Raw genomic sequence first — 17574 nt, forward strand, 5'->3', positions numbered from 1 at the left:
GTTAACTTGAAAGGTGAGTGAAGCAAGGCAAGGAGAAGCCAGCTTCTTTCACAACCCCCTCCTGCTGGGTTGGTACACCTTCTGTGTGTAAACCTGAGATAAATCACAGAGCTACTGTGGTATTTTGTACCACTGGGCGGGGCGGCGGGGGAGGGGCGGTTGTAACCCAAGTTACACTGCAACATGAATGGCCTTCCAGTTTGCTCCCAGTTTCCAAATTTAAATAAAGAATCTCATGATGATCATTTGGCGGTGAGAAAGTAACTAAGCACTTTGGGCCATCCCTCTAGTAGACTGTGTTTTAAGTGCTGTGGGCATTTCAAGGAGATTGGAATGCCTGGCCATGATCTGTACACCCAAATAATCAAATAGCAAGCAGTCCTTACAGTGACTAGATTCAGGGCTTTTAAAAATTTATAGGAAAGTATTTTGTGAGTTAGGAGGAAATGGGGTTTCAGTTTGGACTTGGGGAATTGTTAAAACAACCTGTAATAATGTTATCTTGATTTAAGAACTCTATTCTATAGAATGATCAGAGAAAATTACTTTAAGAAACTGATGATAAAAACAGGAATTTGGAGATTAAGGAAAATGTAGGCTTTTTGACTCTCTCTCCCTCTCTCTCTCTCCCTCACTCTCTCTCCCTCCCTCCTTCCCTCTATCCTTCCCCAACCACTTTTTCTCTTTGTTTTTATTTTTTGAATTCTCCCATCTTCCCCACCCCCATTTCCTTGATTTCCTTTGCTCCTTTAGTGGAGAAATCAGAAAACTTCAGAAAATAGATGTAAATATCACACAGTGTCTTTTTAAATAGAAGCATTCTAAAAGATAAAATAACAAAAGAATTTTCCCAAACTACCTAAGACATTATTTCTTTCCTCCTACCTGATGTTTTTCCCCATGAGGTTCATACAGTGTTGTAATAAGTTAAAAAATGATATCATCGTTTTAGTCCACACTTGATCCAGAAAAAAAAAACCGCACGTGTTTAATACCTTGCTTAATTGCAAACAAAGCTTGCAATTTGAGAGAATTGGGATTAGGGCTAAATATCTATTAACTGCTCTTTCTAGAGATTTGGGGAATAGGATGACCCTTTTTTTTTTCTTTTTTTTTTTTAAATAGGCTACAGTTTCACATGGCTCCCAAAAGAAATCTCTCTCCCTTTTTGTTTCCCACACCAATTGATTTATCATTTTGCTTGCAAGCAGATCCAGAATGTTAGGGCAAGAACACACTCACTTTTTTCTCGTAACTTTTTTGTTGCGGACCGAAACCAGTTGACTTGAATAAATTTTTCTGAGGCCTGAATGTAGCCAGCAACGTGGAAAAATCTTGCCATTCAGGGCCGTCTGAATGTACATTTCAGCCACACAGTAAGCTGCATTGGTAGGCACTGGACTGCTAAATACAACCATTTTTCGCAGCAGCGAGTTAGACAGGTGATTAGCATAATTAGCACCGAGCAGCTATACATATGGTAATGCTGAGTGTGTAAATGCCAGCTGCGGTGTAAAATTTATGTCAGGGGTCGGCAGGGCTGTGCGAAAGTATTGTGTTCCAGCTGCAGGTCAGGGCCGCCAAAGCTTACCTCCTTTTCTCTTGTTGGTGAATACGCCAAACAGAAGAGAAAGACAGAAATATAACAGATACGGCTTTGATGGAACAGCCCGGTTCTGTGCAAGAGGGACTATTCTATAAAACACACACACACATGCACACACTCACACACACTTGCAGAAATCCCATTACTTTCTCTACAAATTGTGTTTACTTCATGCAGGGTCCACATGAGTGGCGGCCAGGATGGGAGGTTTGGGTAGGTGAATGGGCCAAATGATTTCCTGGGAGGAAAACTTGCAGTCAGTGAATTTTTAAAAGGAGTTGAGAGCTGTGCCTCTGGTTTTCTCCCCATCCTCTTGTTCCCTTCACCCATCCTCCCCATTCCCTCCTCTGCTCCTGTCCGTATTGTTTTTCTTCAGATTAAACATAGGAACCCCCCCTAGGTGAGGTGGTGCAAGCCTCTTTAGAAGAATGGGAATTGACCATCATGAAGGTGCTGGTTCGCCTGGAACATAATAAAGTTCCAGCGGTTTGACTCTTCCCAAACTGCTTGACTGGTTTAGCAAAGGGCTGGAATAGAAGTTCCCTTGTGTCTTATGACAGCTATGCTTACCATTCCACCTACTGCCACTGTCAGACCCATGAAGTTCTTTATGGGTAAGAAAAGAATCAGGTAGGTTTCTTGTTTAAAAGGGAGGCAGTCTACAGTCTGCAGTGGTTCATGCCCTTCGAAAGGCACGATGGGGGAATTTATTGCCATGAGGAGCTCATGCATTTTTGCTCTGGAAGCATTTTTTCTGCCACCTCTCCCTCACCCCTACTTTTTGGTTGGTGGCTGTAAGGAGTGGTAGTGGTGACAGAACATAATTCACACCATGCCGACCTAGTGATGAAACTTCCTCACAGCACCAGGGGGTCCTTATGCATCAGCCCCTAATCCAGCTAATCCTGATGGCAACACAATCATGAAAGTGGCCCCCAGTGACCAGTGACGTGCGTCTCCCCACGCGGATATAGAGGGAAGGGTCGGTGCGGGAGAGAAATCGGGCCAGCAGGGAGTTCCACAGGGGCCAGGGAGCCTGCATGTGAAGGTGGGGACTCACATGATCTCCCCCTCCCCAGGCTGCTCAAGTAGGAGGCCAGTGAAAAGAGGCCCAGGCTGGATAATGGCAAGAAGACTGTTCAGAGCGGAGAGGTGATGTCAGCTCCACAGAAGCTGGGAGAACGGAACTGGGGTTAATGTCATGCAACAGCCTGTATGCTAGATAGAGAGCCCACAGCCTTGCAAGCATTTGGTTTTGTTGTTGTTCGGTTGCTTTGTGTTTTTATTTTTTAAATGAAGACATTAGGAGGCCTTCACTAAGAACTTAGAACTTGATGACAACATGCTGTCTTTGGTCCCTGCGTTCTGCCTCTTGGTCCAGCATTGCCTCTGAGCAAGCATGCTGCTCTGTGTTGGACCCTCCTGGGCTCACTCAGCTCCTGCAGAAGCACAGGACTGGGGTTTGCATCTGCTTGCCCATAGCACTTGAGCAATCAGGTGAAATCATGGTAGGACCTGGGACAGTTCACAGCTGGCCAAGCATGCAGTTAGGGATAGAGCCGAGCTCCACTCTGCCTCATCCTGTTGGAAGCCAGGAACGTCCTGGGGTCTGCAGGCTTGACTTCACTTGGCCTGTCTTAGGTGGGGTTGACCCCAGTCCTCATTTGCCACAGCAGCAAGTGACCAGTGAAGAATGGGCCCCCTGACAGATGCAGTGTCATCTTGGGAGCTGGTGGCCATGTGAGAAATACCGGGTGGGGGAAGCTGTGGCGGGCAGCGGGTCCAGTGTGGGTAGAATGCTGGGCTGACCTGATCGTGTCCGACAGGGCGAGCGGACGGCTTCAGGGAAAGCCATTCAGAGGAAGCAGCCTGGGTGGGAACAGATGGTACCACAAACAGCTGGTGTGGGGGCTCGTCGCTGGCGCATGCTCAGAGCCTCTGCTACCACTGCACTCGGCCCTCCTCGGCCCCCCTCGCAGTCCCTGGGGAGGCGTCACAGTGTGTCTGTCCTGCTCTTGTCTTGTTTTTGCTGTTTTCATTGCGCTGGGCTCACTTCATGAAGACAGATTCTCTTTGGGCTATATGATTCTAGCATTTTTCCATGGCAACACCCAAGGGCACAATCCCACCAGGAGAGAAACAGCCCAGAAGCTTAAGCAGCAGTTGGCGAGTCATGAATAAAAGAGATGGGTGGAAGAGTGACTAAAATGCACAGCCCAGAAGTTTTCAGCCAATTGCCCAAATTACTGAATCTTCATTTTTTTCAGTTTAGAAAATGAGCTGGTGCTAATAATTTTACAGTTACACCCTTTTAGAGATTTGTACTTTTTCATGCTTACAATAACTAATCACACGATTGAAAGAAGAACCTGAAGCAGCTAAAGGAGGGAAAAAAAAATCTGTCTAGAGGCTGTTAGATAATTCATGGGATTAATCAAATGCAAATGCCCCACTTGCATATACACAGACCCCATTTTCCTAATTGGACTCTGAGTGGGTACTTTTCAGGCTGAAAGGGTCATTTGTTTTGACTGATTGACTTTTGAGGCTTTGGGGAGAATTAATATCTTATACAGATGACTGCCTGTTCCCAAGGCTCTGTATTGAGGCTGTTCATTCATTTATTCATCCAACACACTGAGTGTGCGCCGAGGTGAGTGGGCAGCGGACAGTGCCTCCCTGAAAGGACTTGGAATGTATTGGGAAAAGCACTTTGGTTGGTCCTCCAGAACATCTTTATGTGAATCACAATAAGCTTTTGCTGAAAGCTTTTTGCATGAATGCCACAGATGTTTATTAAGCTCTGTGCGAAAGGCTGCGCTGAGGAATGATGCAGCAGAACATCGCGGGGGGGATGTCTGGTGTCTGCCGTGGGTTGGAATGGTGTTGGCCTGAAGGTATGGACCGCAGAGCGGGATGGTTTCCCACCTCTGCTGGCCTTTCTTCACCTTGGAAAATTATACTTCGTCTGATTTCGGGAGGAAAGGATCAGCAGAACTGGTTCAGGAACTTTTTTGCAGAAGTGATGCTTTTTACCTCGCCTCTTTCAAAGAATTGGTTTAAGCCTCAGGTTTCTGGAAAATAGAATGGCAGAATTTGTAGGTAAAGAGGCTTAGGGCTGCTTGTTCTCTGTGTGCCCTCGTCTCTCTACCCCATCTAAGACAGGCGCCTCTGGGGAGCAGAGGGAAATGGGGCCTGTCCACTACTGCCCATGGGGCCCTGTAGGAAAAAAAAACTGTCTTCTCAGTGGTGGTGAAAAATTTGAAAGGCAGCATTGTTGTCCTTTAAATAAAGATACCAGTTATTTGTCCTATGTAATACTTACGTGCATTCTTAAAACCTATCTATCTGTGAGCTTACGGTAGTCTGGTAGGTGGAATTTGGCGCTCCTAGACTCATATCCTCAGCTGGTGCACAGGAGCCCTGAGGCTTGCAGGGCAGTTGAGCTCAAGGTTAAAGGTTGATTCTACCTCCGATCAGCTGGTAACCTTGGGCAAGTCACCCAAACTCTGCAGCTGTGTTTCCTGCTCTGTAAGGTAAGGGTGATGATACGTGCCCTGCAATAAGCACATAAATGAATGGATGTCTACTCAGCTCCTGGTGAAGGGTTTGGGAAATTTCACATAATTGTCAGTCCTCACACCATCCTAGTAGTACCATTTTTATCCCTCTTTACAGAGAAGGTTACTGAGACTCAGCTATATCCCAAATTCCAGTGCCTCAAGTGGCAAGGCTGGGACTCCGAAGCCAGGTCTTCTGATCTGTGCTCCCCTTGCCTGTCCGTTCACCTTGCCTCCACTTGACTGGGGAGTAGCACTAAGCAAAATGTTTCAGAATAAGTAGATGATGAGTGTGAAGGGCTTTGCAAATGGAAAGCACCACACACACGTAAGAGTTTATTTTGTGTCCCAGGATCCTAAGTAACAGTCTTCCTGGGTGTTGTTCAAAAAGCTTGGTTGTTATTTTGTCGTTACAGTTGTTGAGTTTGGAAGAAGGAAAAAATATAAGAGGACTTCAGAATATGATAGAGATGCCTAATATTTTTGCACTGAGTTTGTCTTGAATTTAGGTGCCTATCAAGTAGCTTTTGTATTTTTCTTTTTTTTGTCACATGGGAGTCTTTAATTATACATGTTCATTGCAGAAGGACTGAGAAATAGAGGTAAACCCCAAAAACGAAGTGGGTAGATATTCGTAAACCACCACACAGTAATAACTGCGGTTTGCATGGCTGGATACCTAATCTATATCACAAATGCTGGCTCTTATGGGTCATTCTGCTCAGTAGTCAAAATGACTATGCAGTATTTCATGAATATGAGATTATTTTTAAAATAATAAAGAAGGACTTTGACCTTGAAAATGGTAAAGAGAAGGGAGCAAACCATTTCCCCCAAAGTACACCTGTAATTTCAGTTACTTGAAATGGCTTCCTGAGAGCATAGCTTCACACTCCTGCAAGATAAGGAACAGCTTGGGGCCATCCCTCAGCTGTGATTTAGGATAGGCATTTGCTAGATATAGCAAAAGTCAGTGAGTCTGTAAAATTGCCCTGTCCAAAGGGATTTCTGTTTCTGGTGGCTTGTTCTAGAGTGCCTTGAGTGAATACTGATATAAGACCATATGAATGTTGTGTAGTTTATGACACAGGTACACTGGAGAAGGAGCTAAGTCTACCAGTGCCACCAAATGAATGACATAATTATGGTCTCATCAGGCTCCAGCCACTCTTGCCTTCTTTCTCTCCCTGTGGCAAGCCAAACCTGAGGACTTTGTGGTTGCTGGTTCCTCTGGCCAGAATGCTGTTCCCCTAACTCTTCGAAGTCAACATGAGCATTTCTTTCTTTTAGGTCTTCCCTGGCAACTCCATTTGAAGTGGCCTTTCCCCTGCCCCACCACCCAGTAACTCACATGGCATCTCCACCTTGATTTCCTCCATGGCACTTGCCATGCTGTGAAACTACCACATGGGTTTGTGTGTGTGCTGCCGGTTTGCCTCACTGGCTGGCGAGCCTCTTGGAGCTGTCTTATCTACCACACACCCCAACTCACAGCCCATAGCATGAACCCCACAAGTGCTTGCTGGCTGACCGAGTCATGTTACAATTGTTTATCAAAGAAAGTGAATATCAACTAAACGTTTTAAAAAGTTACTGAATAGTTTTGCAAAACCATTCATATTTGTGTAAGATGAGGTGTTAAGTAAAATATGGTCATGTAAATGGAAAAGTAAATTAATTTAACAGTACTCAAAAGTAGGATACAGCATACTCTAGTTAAACAGTACTTTAGAATTCAGGGTCTTTCAACTCTGGCTGCTAAATCTGCCAGTGATAATAGTCTTGGTTGAAACTGGTTGTCACATTAGCAAAATATTCATACTTACACTAGAGCAAGGAGGTGGAAGAGCAAAAAGGTTTTCAGTTCTGACAGATATACCCCTTTATTAAAATATAGGTGTTTATTTAAATATACATCTTAAAAATTCTAAAAAGGTGATATGGAATCCCCGAGGTACATTTTATATCTTGTAGGAAATACAATCATTTCTGAAACCCCCTATGATAAATAAATTGATCCATTATGAGATTGGGCTTGAAGAGTTTAGTTCACGTTCTTAGCAGCATGAATCTTGCACTTGATTTTTATTTTTGTGCACACTCCTTTCTTGAATCATCGCCTTATTGGTTATAGTTACAGGCTGGACAGGGGCGGGGGTGGGGTGGTGTGTGGGGAGGTCTGTGGTCCTGCTTCGGTGATGTTTATTTTTACCTCATGGTTTTAGTTCACCTGACGTTTTAAGCTTCAGTGAAGGTAAAAGGAACTACAACTTTGTGAGCAGGATGAGAAATCATGTGCTATGTCAGTGCTTCAGGAGGCAGGTATAAATGATTGATAGGTGTGGGGCATTGATGTCTTATAGCCAGAGAAATAGAGAGGTTGAGCTTTTTTTTCCAAAAGGCTATTTTGAGCTCCTCGATGTATAATTCCCTAGCTTTTCAGAAGTGACCTCTGGACTTACAATTGGCTTCTTTTGTTGTTGTTTTTTGCCTCAAACAGCTTTTCTATCTCTAGAGAATGTGGACCGAGTATAATTCAGTTCACTAGTTAATTGGTTGAAATAATGCACAGTGATTCCTGCCAGAAGGAGCCAGACCCTGCCTGCAGGCAGCTTTAGCAGAGCATCTTGAGAAGGACTGTGGCCTTATGTCAATTCATCCTCTGCTGCAAGTTGTTTCCTATGTTTTCCTATGGTCTTTAACGTCAAGTGGATTACAAGGGCCTCCGCAATGCCCTGGGGCATTTGCCAAAGTTTTCTGCAGCATCAAAACAGTTTTTATAGCCAACTGATTTCCCTCTCTCTTCCCCTCCACCTCTCCCTCCCTCCCCCTCCCCCTCCCCTCCCCCTTCCTCTTCTCTCTCCAACACACACAGTATGTTCAACCTCACCTCACAGAGTTCCGCGGCGGCCTTGGCCATCTGCGTGAACCTGCACAGATGACCCTGCCAGTCTGCGAATCTGGACTGGTTTTCCTAATGAGGGCATTATTTGCTTTTTAGCCTGCTCCCTTGTTTATAAAATATGCCAAGAGAACTAAACAACCCACTGTTTCCAGTACTTATTTACTTGCTCAAACCAAATGTTTATGTCCTTGAATACTAAACTTGAAGAAAAAGGATTTCTCCTCGTGGGAAAGCTAAGATGATTCCTGAGGGTTCTTTCTAAAAGATAGCTGAAGGCCTGCTTTCCAGTGAACATTCAGCTTACAGCGCCTTTAGGAACTGCAGTGTGTGGGGGTAAGGGCGCTCGCGGAGTCTCTTCTGTTCGCTGCCCCGGTGGGCCTTCCCTCAAAGCCCTTACCCTTCACCGTGTTGAATCACAGCAGCCTCTCCAGAGCTTCATCTCACAGCTCCCATCCTCACACACAGCCCTGTTGAGAAGGGAAACTCCCTTCCTGCCCCAGCCACTGCAGCGTCCCGAGCATGTTTTAAAACCCTAATTGAAATACAGCCTAGGACCTGAGGAGGAAGACCACAGAGCAGTTTTTAGTAACCACAGTACTTGTGCTTTGTTGCGCTGGCTTCTCGCATGCCCAGCTTTGGCTGCCTGCTGGAGAAGCTGGGGCGGGGGTTCAGAATCACCAGGGAAGCTTCCAGAACACAGGCAGCCTGCTCCCAGGCGACTCAGAACCTGGCACCTGTGCTTTCTGGACGCTGACCAGGTGAGTCTGAAAGAGCAGGTTCCAGGGCCTCCCAAGACAGCCACGGCTGATACGTTTGGTTCCTCTCAAGTGGGATTTCCCCTTGCGCATCTGACATGAATCACATTATTTATTTTCTCCTGGCAAGTTTTGTGCTAAATACACATTTGCCACCTTTCCTTGTTTCTTTTTCCAACAAGGAGAAACATTTCCTTGTTACCTTTGCCAGATTATTTAGGAGAAGAGTGTAAATTGAAGCCATTTATCTTGAAATGTGCTGCAGGGGCACATTGTTTATACAAGTGAAAGAAATTGTAACGGGTATTTGGTCTGGTCTGCAAGGAAAAGGTGTCTCAAGTTTTCTTTTCCCCTCCCCCTTTATACATATGGTGTGTTAGTTAGAAGGTGCACAGAGCACGCATGCATTAGGCTTGCGTATGTGACAGGCAGGACCATTGGTAATAGGTTTAGTGAGTATTTTTTATATGTTTGTTATTGGCAGAGTTAACATTGCCAATCATAATGAAGTGAATGTTACCTTAAACATCAGCTATACATTTTCATAACCAGAGTTCATCGTATACCCTGCTCCTTTTAGTAAGATAAGAAAATGTGGATTTGTGGGGATTTTGCTGTTCTAATTGAAGCCTGTACATGTTTACCAGTTGGTGGACGAGTAAGTCGTGAATTAAATTATACTCGCCAGAAGATTGGAGAAGAGGCTATGTTTAATCCTCAGCTCATGATTCAGACCCCCAAGGAAGAAGGTGCTAACGTCCTGACCACGGAAGCGCTCCGACAGCACCTGGACTCGGCGCTCCAGGCCAGCCGGGTCCATGTATATATGTATAACAGGTAAGGTGGTGGGCTGCTGGTTTAGACCCCTTTGTCTTAGTAAATAAAGTTGCCTAGGAAATACACCTGGAGTGTTAGTTCATATAGTTTTCTAGTGAAATGACTTTTTGAATCTTGGTTTGTCTCTAGTAACATATGGATTATATTACTTTATAATGTATTTTCAGTAAGTGTCTTGGCACTATACCCAAAGGAGTATGGTCCTTCAAGCAGCCATTTGGGTGGCCGTCCACCCATTCTGAAGATGTTCACTGCTTAAGCTATTTTTGGAACAGTTACATTTTGAATTGCCTTTAGTCAACTCAAAGAATAAGAAAGAAAAAGAAGTTACTTCTCATACTTTATATTCACTGCAGGTGTTAACAGTTGGTATGTGTCACCAAAAAATAGGGGTTGAGCCACTGTGGTGAATTCCTGGGGACAGGTAGGCAGAATAAGGTGAATTCACACATCTTTACAAAATACTACCCGTTAGCTTCATAGCTAATTTAGCAATGCTGTGGATGTAGTAAAGCACAGGCAGAGTTCTGGAATGAAACCCCCAGTCCTTTTTTCCTGCCTAGCTAAACAGAGTTATCAGGGCAGGTCCAAAGATCTTGTCCATTCTTATACTCCAGCACTTAGATCAGAGCAGACACTTGGCGTTAGTTGATTGACTGACTAACCACTTGGATTGGTGAATTTAAACAGAATCATCTCCCTAAACTGTTGAGAAGACCATTGTGTTGGCATTTACCTAACTGCATCCTGTCTCCCTTAGACTTTCAAGCACCTAACCTCTTAACTGAGTGGTTGGCAGGTACTGTTTTTCATGGGGTAGGTGAGGAAGTGGCAGGGTAGACATATTCATTGTCCAGGGAGAATGAGGGGAGGAGAATAAAACAAAAATCTGTACTTGTCCCTGCTACTGTAACCTCCACTCTCCATGGTCTTAACTCTTAACTCTAAGGCCCTTCCAGCTGGAGGTCAAATCCTAGGGCCCCAGTATGACTTGGGACAAGTAACCTATCTTAAGCGTCCTCTTGTTTCTTCATCTGTAAACTGAATTTATGATCATGTGTGTGCTGTTATCGTCAGGAAGTGACCAGAACAAGATCAGGTGGGTGCATGTCTGAAAGGGCTTTGGAAAAGGGAAGGAGGTGTTTTAGTGCTGTTGTCAGGCACACTTGGCTAGAGAGCCTATCTGCACTCTTCCCAGCACAGCCCTCCCAGCCTGTAAGGAGCACTGTTGGAGAAGCAACTATCTAGTGCAGTTTTGCAAAATGCAAGTAGAGGCCCATGAAGAACCTGGAAATGGGTGTCCCAGGGCCGCTGTAAGCATGCCTGATGCATTATTAACAGAATGGGACCCTGCCTTGAGGGGGCTTGTCACTTACACACTTAAGGAGAAGATGTGAGCATCTGTGCAATGAAATTATAGTCTTATGCTGCGATGAAACTAGAGAACTTTTATGCATTGAATTAAAGAACACCTAGTTCAACCCATCTCATTTTTCTAGATGAGAAAACTAGGAGTTTGATTAATTAAAGCATTTGTCGAAGTTCACATAGTTATTAAATAGTAGAGCCAGGTTTCAAATCCTTTCTTCTGGCTCCAAGCCCAGTGGTTTTTCTGAAGTACAGCCACGCCCTTCTCAAGTAAGTGTAAGTAAGAATGTAAGTCAATTGATCAAGCCATATTGAGAACCGACTCATGCTAGATAGTATGTGTTGTGCTATATAGAATTAAAATGTAAGCACATACATAGATGGATGAGTGGGTGGATGGATGGATGGATGGATGGATGGATGGATGGATGGATGGGTGGGTGGGTGAGTCAGGCCCTGCTCTCTCGAGCTGACAGCCTAAGTTAGGGAGAGTAAAGACAGTATAGAGAAGCATGTACAAAGCCAAACACAGGCAGTCCCTCCTACAGGTGCTCCAGTGTCAAGAAGGAGAGCCGACTAGTAGTGCTCTGGGCTTCAAGAGAAAGGGGTCACTTTCAACAGCACTGATCAAAGAAAGCTTAGCAGAAAGGTGGCATCTCAGCAGGGCACTGAGGGATGGATGGGAAGGTTCCACAGGGAAGAGGGCAAAGTCCAGAAGATTCTTTTGGGTGACTAATAAAAGAAAAAGGAGACCAATGAAATAGAGCCGTCTAGAAGGAGTTTTATATATATATTTTTTTTCTTTTCTTGGAGTTCTCATCCCCACCCTTCCCTAATTTTCTCTTACTTCCCTAATACACTTGGGAAGACCTGGGCTTATAGAGCACTCTTCTAGGGATAACAGAGGTCTATAATAATAGACAGATGATAGATAATAGAGGTGATTGTTGATCAATATATTTGATATAATTTCTATAGGACAAGAATAGAAGAATGTAAAGTGGGAAATGGATCTACCTGGCAATGTCGTTTATAGCATTTGTGGTTAAGAGCAGGAAAGTTCATTTTGAACACTATCTGTTATTAAGGACATTATCTAACCAGCAAAAAAAAGTAATATTTCCCCACGTCAATATATGTTAATACATTATAAACCTTACTAATTAGTCCACACCTATTTTGAATTTGTGATAATTCAACTCCAAATTATCTGTCCTGAAGTTGTTTAATGTATGTGGAAAAGCAGATTAATGGTGTAAACAAGATTATTGGGAGAACACTTAAGAAAACGAGACTTTTCAAGTACTTTCATAGCATTCATTTACATAAACACCCCACATGTTAATTACAATGAGTATTATCTATTCATTAAAGCAAGCTTGTTGAATCTATTTAGCAAAGCTCTGCTTCATTTTGACAGATACTGAAAAGTGATCAAAATTGCAGTTCTTTCTATATGTTCTGTAGTTCTGATTTTGCACAGATTTCCTTTATTATAATAATAAATTTTTGTCTCTGCTTTTTATTTTTAATAGGCAGTGGAAATTGGAACATTTGTGTTATAAATCTGGAGAACTTATCACAGAAACAGGTTATATGGATCAGGTATATTTTCTTTTTGTTAGCAAAAAATTTTCAAAAGTTCTCGAATAGCCCAACGGTATACATTAGCCTAATGCATGGCCTATTCTTTTCAACTTTGACAGATAATAGAATATCTTTACCCTTGTTTAATTATTACACCTTTGGACTGCTTCTGGGAAGGGGCGAAGTTACAATCTGGGACAGCATACCTACTGTGAGTGTGTGATCTTGTTTTCTGATGTCTGTGATTTCTAAATTCTAGAATTTTCTGATGTTACTTTATCATTGTTTATTCTGTTTCAGTTTTGAGCAAGAAATAAAAACACCGAAATGCCATGCGCATATTTTGAGTGAATAGTTGGGGGAGAGGGCACTTCAGCAGAATGTTTTTCCTCTTTTCAAAAAAAGTTCTGTAGGCATCATTAAATTTCATTCACTTTTACCAGCCTATTTATATGCAAATAAAATGCAGATTATTTCAGAGTATGTGTGATTTTTAACTCTTTAAAATGTTTGCAGTTTTGCAGACCAAGCACTTATGTAGGTTTAGCTTATTTTTTAAGGAGAGAATTTATTAGCAGGTACATGTTAAAGTTCAAGATCTTCCTGTTAAGTGAAATGCTAACCTTTCTTTGGATCACATTAATGACATTTAAGAGGGAAGTCCGCTATCTTTGAAGGCCACGGTAGGGCATGCTTCACAGTTTAGCAGTTGAATATTATATACACCGCGTCATTTAAGGAATAACTGTTAATCAGTGTAGACATTTTCAGTTAATTATGCAAGAGTTAGTGCTTGGGTTATTGTTTCTCTCCTAGCTCGCACGTATCTGCAAAAGCAATTTGCAGTGGCCATACCCTGACCTTCAGTGTACAGTTTTAGATGGGAAATAAGGGGTTTTGTGTTTTCTGGTTGGGAGATTCTGAATAATGACTTCAGCCTGGTTAAGCAGCTACAGTGTGGTTTGAACCACATAACAGGCAGCCAAAAGCCTTTCTGGTCTGTCAACAGCACAAATTCAAAAGTGAGTGTGGGGGGAAGTGGCCTTGATGGCGGTGATGGCAGAGGCAGCAGGGGGCTTGTGGGGTTGACTGCCAGGCTGTCAGAGAGAGCTCATAAGTGTGGGATTATTAAAGGTAATGGAGATCAAATATTTTGATTGATGACATTTACAAAGCATTTATTAGGCTGGCAAGTGCTAATTTGACATTGTGATTTCCTCTCTGCCCACCCCCCCTTAATTTTGGGTCTCAGTCTTCTGCTTAGAAGCATCCATTTGGCTAATTTTGCTTGTAGGTATTAAATATACTATATCAGCAAGTAAAGATTCTTCGGTACCTTTGTTAATTTATAAGCTCTCTGTTTGCCATGTTCATTCATGAATTATTTTCCCGACTTAGGTTTGCCTATAGGTATACTGGAAAGGAGCATTTGGTTTTTGAGCCAGGGTCCTAGAATTATAGTTGTATCTCCAAAAAAGCATCATATAATTCAGATGCATTAGATTCAGCCTTGTTATTTTACTGAGGGCTTGGAAGCCTCTTTTTCATTGTCTCGCCTCCTAATTTCTTTCACAGAGGTAAGCCTCCTTTGCAGTGGACAAACTTTGACCCTTTGGAATTCCTAGAAGAGTTAAAGAAAATAAACTATCAAGTGGACAGCTGGGAGGAAATGCTGAATAAGGCTGAAGTTGGTCATGGTTACATGGACCGACCCTGCCTCAACCCGGCTGATCCAGACTGCCCCGCCACAGCCCCCAACAAAAACGCAACCAAAGTAAGTGCAGCCATTGATTTCTCCTCAGCAGGGGCAGGGAGAGAAACGTGATATTTGCCCCCATTTCTCGTTCTAGTATTTTTGTTGTTAAGATTTCATTCTCAATGACGTTTTTGGTCCATGGGACTAAGTATGTTTAAAGAGCTAAATTTTGCTGTAAGATCTGCCATATGCCCCTCATTAGCCTTGTTATTAATGTTCTCCCTGAAACAAACAAGCCCTTAAAGCACTGGGTTGTAACAGGCATGTGACCTGCCTACTAATTCCTATAATTATGTGGCTGTCTTTTTATTTTTAGCCTCTTGATATGGCCCTTGTTTTGAATGGTGGTTGTCATGGATTATCTAGAAAGTATATGCACTGGCAGGAGGAACTGATTGTGGGTGGCACAGTCAAGAACAGCACTGGAAAGCTTGTCAGGTAATCCAAGCCATCCATTTTTTGTCCTTTCCTCAGAAACCACTTCCCTCCTGACATCTGCAAGTGTATTTGTGTTAATACTTAACTGTTATCCTAGCTAGCTGTCTGGTGTAATAGAATATTGGTGGACTAGACCAGCTCAAAAAAGCACCTTATGGGGAATTTTTCAGGAGCAGATTTATCATTTTCATCCAGACTGTAGTTAGTGCCTGTAGGGTTTTAGAAGGTCCACCCACTATGTAGAAAATCAGCGCAAGTATAAAGTAGGCAAGCGGGATTGGTCATACCACGTGGAGTTTAATGATATGAGCTGAACTCCGCCGCAGACTGTTATAGGGAAAGGCCAATGACTGGCGGCTAACTAAGAATCATCCACTGTGCACTTGTGGACTCCGCTCCGTCAAGTGTCAGGCGCTCCGTCTGAGATTTCTCCCTTGGGAGAGCCGTCGTCTGGGATTTCTGCACAAGCAAGCGTGCGGCACGGAGCCCAGCATATCTGGTCAAGCTATCTACGCCCCTACTCTTCCTGTTTCGTTGAATAGAAACTGAGAGAGGAAATTGCCTATTAATTTAATTTGGGGGTATATCTGTAAAGGGTTTGTAAGGTTACACCTTTAATATGGTACATCAATCTCTTAAATAAAATAACCATCCAGGTCCCATCTTAATGGAAACATGTGCTCGTGTAGGACGGAGTGGTTGCGGGTGGGTTGGGGGTGCTCGGTGGGGCTTTTGCACGGTGAGAGCTGCTTCCTGGGGGTGCTGATGTTGTGCCTTTCCCACCCCGTCACAGTGCCCGCGCCTTGCAGACCATGTTTCAGTTAATGACTCCCAAGCAAATGTACGAACACTTCAAGGGTTACGAGTATGTCTCGCACATCAACTGGAACGAGGACAAGGCGGCAGCCATCCTGGAGGCGTGGCAGAGGACCTATGTGGAGGTGAGTGGGTGGCATTCTGATGCCCTTTGAACCTGAGTACAAACCCCTTCGTTACTAAATACTTCATTTTCACGTTTTTAAAGCATTGTTTTCATTAGGCTTTATTTTCAAGACTGGTTGTAACTCTGGAAATTGGGTGGGATGAACACTTTTTCCTTCTCTTTATATTGAAAACCTTACTATCTGGGTGATGCTAATTCTAATTGGGATGCCCTGAAACATTTTGAGTAACTAATTGTGAACCCCAGAGCTAAGGCATAGCAGTGTTTAAAAAAATGCTTGGTTAGCAAGAAAAGGTGTCTGGAAAACATTAGCAAGGCATAGAATCTGTTCACAGCTGCAGTCCCCTTGGTTAGGTCATGTGACAGGAGCTGGCCTTTGTTTCCCAAGCAGTGACCTCTACTGAGCTGCATGTGACCTTTTAAAAGTGGCCAGCAAATGAAGAGGGGGAGGAGTGCCCATAAGAATGAGTTGTTTTGGATTAGGGGGGAGCTGATGGGCCCGCAAATCAGTAGTAGAGTTATGGAGAGGAGAATAGCAGTCTTAGACGTAAATAAAGCTCTAGGAGTGAACCTCAACTACACAGGCTCACCAGCTCACCGCAGCACCACATTCTCACTTGATTAGCAATAGCCTCCCCTGTCCCAGACCCAGGTCATTTAACGTTAGTCCAAGTTCAAACCCCAATCATGTAGAACTCTTCTTAAGGCATCAGAAAAAAATAGGGGACATGTCACCCGAGGTCTGTGCTGTTGAAGCTCGTAGCTTTAATCCCACCTGGGAATTTATCCTTGCGTTGTGACCACAGGTGGTTCATCAGAGCGTCACTCAGAACTCCACTCAGAAGGTGCTTTCCTTTACCACGACGACCCTGGACGACATCCTCAAGTCCTTCTCTGATGTCAGCGTCATCCGAGTGGCCAGTGGCTATTTACTGATGGTAACAATTAATTCAGTTCTTCCGAGGGAAGGGGGGGTGTTTTTGTTTTGTTTTTTAGTTTTTACCTTTCCATGACTGCCCCTGCTTTTTAACTGCTCTTAACACACACGTGCATCCAAGACAGAGAGAGCTCGGCTTCATAACGGTTTAAAAGTGGTCGTGTAAAGCATTTATTACCATTTGCAGTTTGCCCCTCTTTGACTCGTATCATTTCGTATGATGTCCGTAATGTAAATTTTTGTTGTTGGATTTAATAAATTCTCCCTTTGGATTTGGGGTGATGGGTGGGGGAAAACATTAGAATCTTTACACATTCTAATGTTTGGCTTTTGTTTTGTGTCTCCCCCTCCCCCCCCAATTCCCCTTCACTCTTTCACCTCCCCCACACCCTGCCCCAACTGTTCTGCTTGCAGCTTGCCTATGCCTGTTTAACCATGCTGCGCTGGGACTGCTCCAAGTCCCAGGGTGCCGTGGGGCTGGCTGGTGTCCTGTTGGTTGCACTGTCAGTGGCTGCAGGATTGGGCCTGTGCTCATTGATCGGGATTTCCTTTAATGCTGCAACAACTCAGGTACTAAAGGAGCCATCCATCCACTGTTCATTGACAGACACCCCTCTCTGGTCTTGCCCAGTTGGCCTCCAGTGTGTCCATGTCACCTAATGGGTCTTCCAGCCTTCTCCACTAAGATGCCCCATTTCTCAGGGGAGTGATGTCTCTAAATGGACCACTCGACAGTGGGCAGGCCTGAATGGGCTGTTGATTGGTTAGGGATGCTTCATTTATCAGTGGAATTTAGATCATATATTCGAGCAGTGGTTCTTAACCTTAAGTGTGCAGTCGCATCACCTGACAGGCTTGGGAAAACTGATTGCTGGGCCCCAT

The 17574-nt window shown here is 43.8% G+C and overlaps 1 protein-coding gene across 3 annotated transcripts in view; it reads left to right on the forward strand.

Annotated features, from left to right (window-relative positions):
• The window catches only part of PTCH1 (patched 1), a 60298-nt gene that overhangs the window by 11113 nt on the left and 31611 nt on the right, over positions 1–17574 (forward strand). For 2 of the 3 annotated variants that reach the window (XM_057723839.1, XM_057723840.1), the window contains exons 3-10: positions 9474–9663; positions 12567–12636; positions 12738–12829; positions 14194–14392; positions 14691–14812; positions 15606–15753; positions 16562–16693; positions 17107–17262. In XM_057723839.1, the coding sequence (XP_057579822.1) occupies positions 9474–9663; positions 12567–12636; positions 12738–12829; positions 14194–14392; positions 14691–14812; positions 15606–15753; positions 16562–16693; positions 17107–17262 (1109 nt within the window). The remainder of the gene's footprint in view (positions 1–9473; positions 9664–12566; positions 12637–12737; positions 12830–14193; positions 14393–14690; positions 14813–15605; positions 15754–16561; positions 16694–17106; positions 17263–17574) is intronic. The other variant, XM_057723841.1, reaches the window with a different exon arrangement.

Source organism: Hippopotamus amphibius, chromosome 2 (genome assembly GCF_030028045.1).
Source record: "Hippopotamus amphibius kiboko isolate mHipAmp2 chromosome 2, mHipAmp2.hap2, whole genome shotgun sequence".
Taxonomy (NCBI): domain Eukaryota; kingdom Metazoa; phylum Chordata; class Mammalia; order Artiodactyla; family Hippopotamidae; genus Hippopotamus; species Hippopotamus amphibius.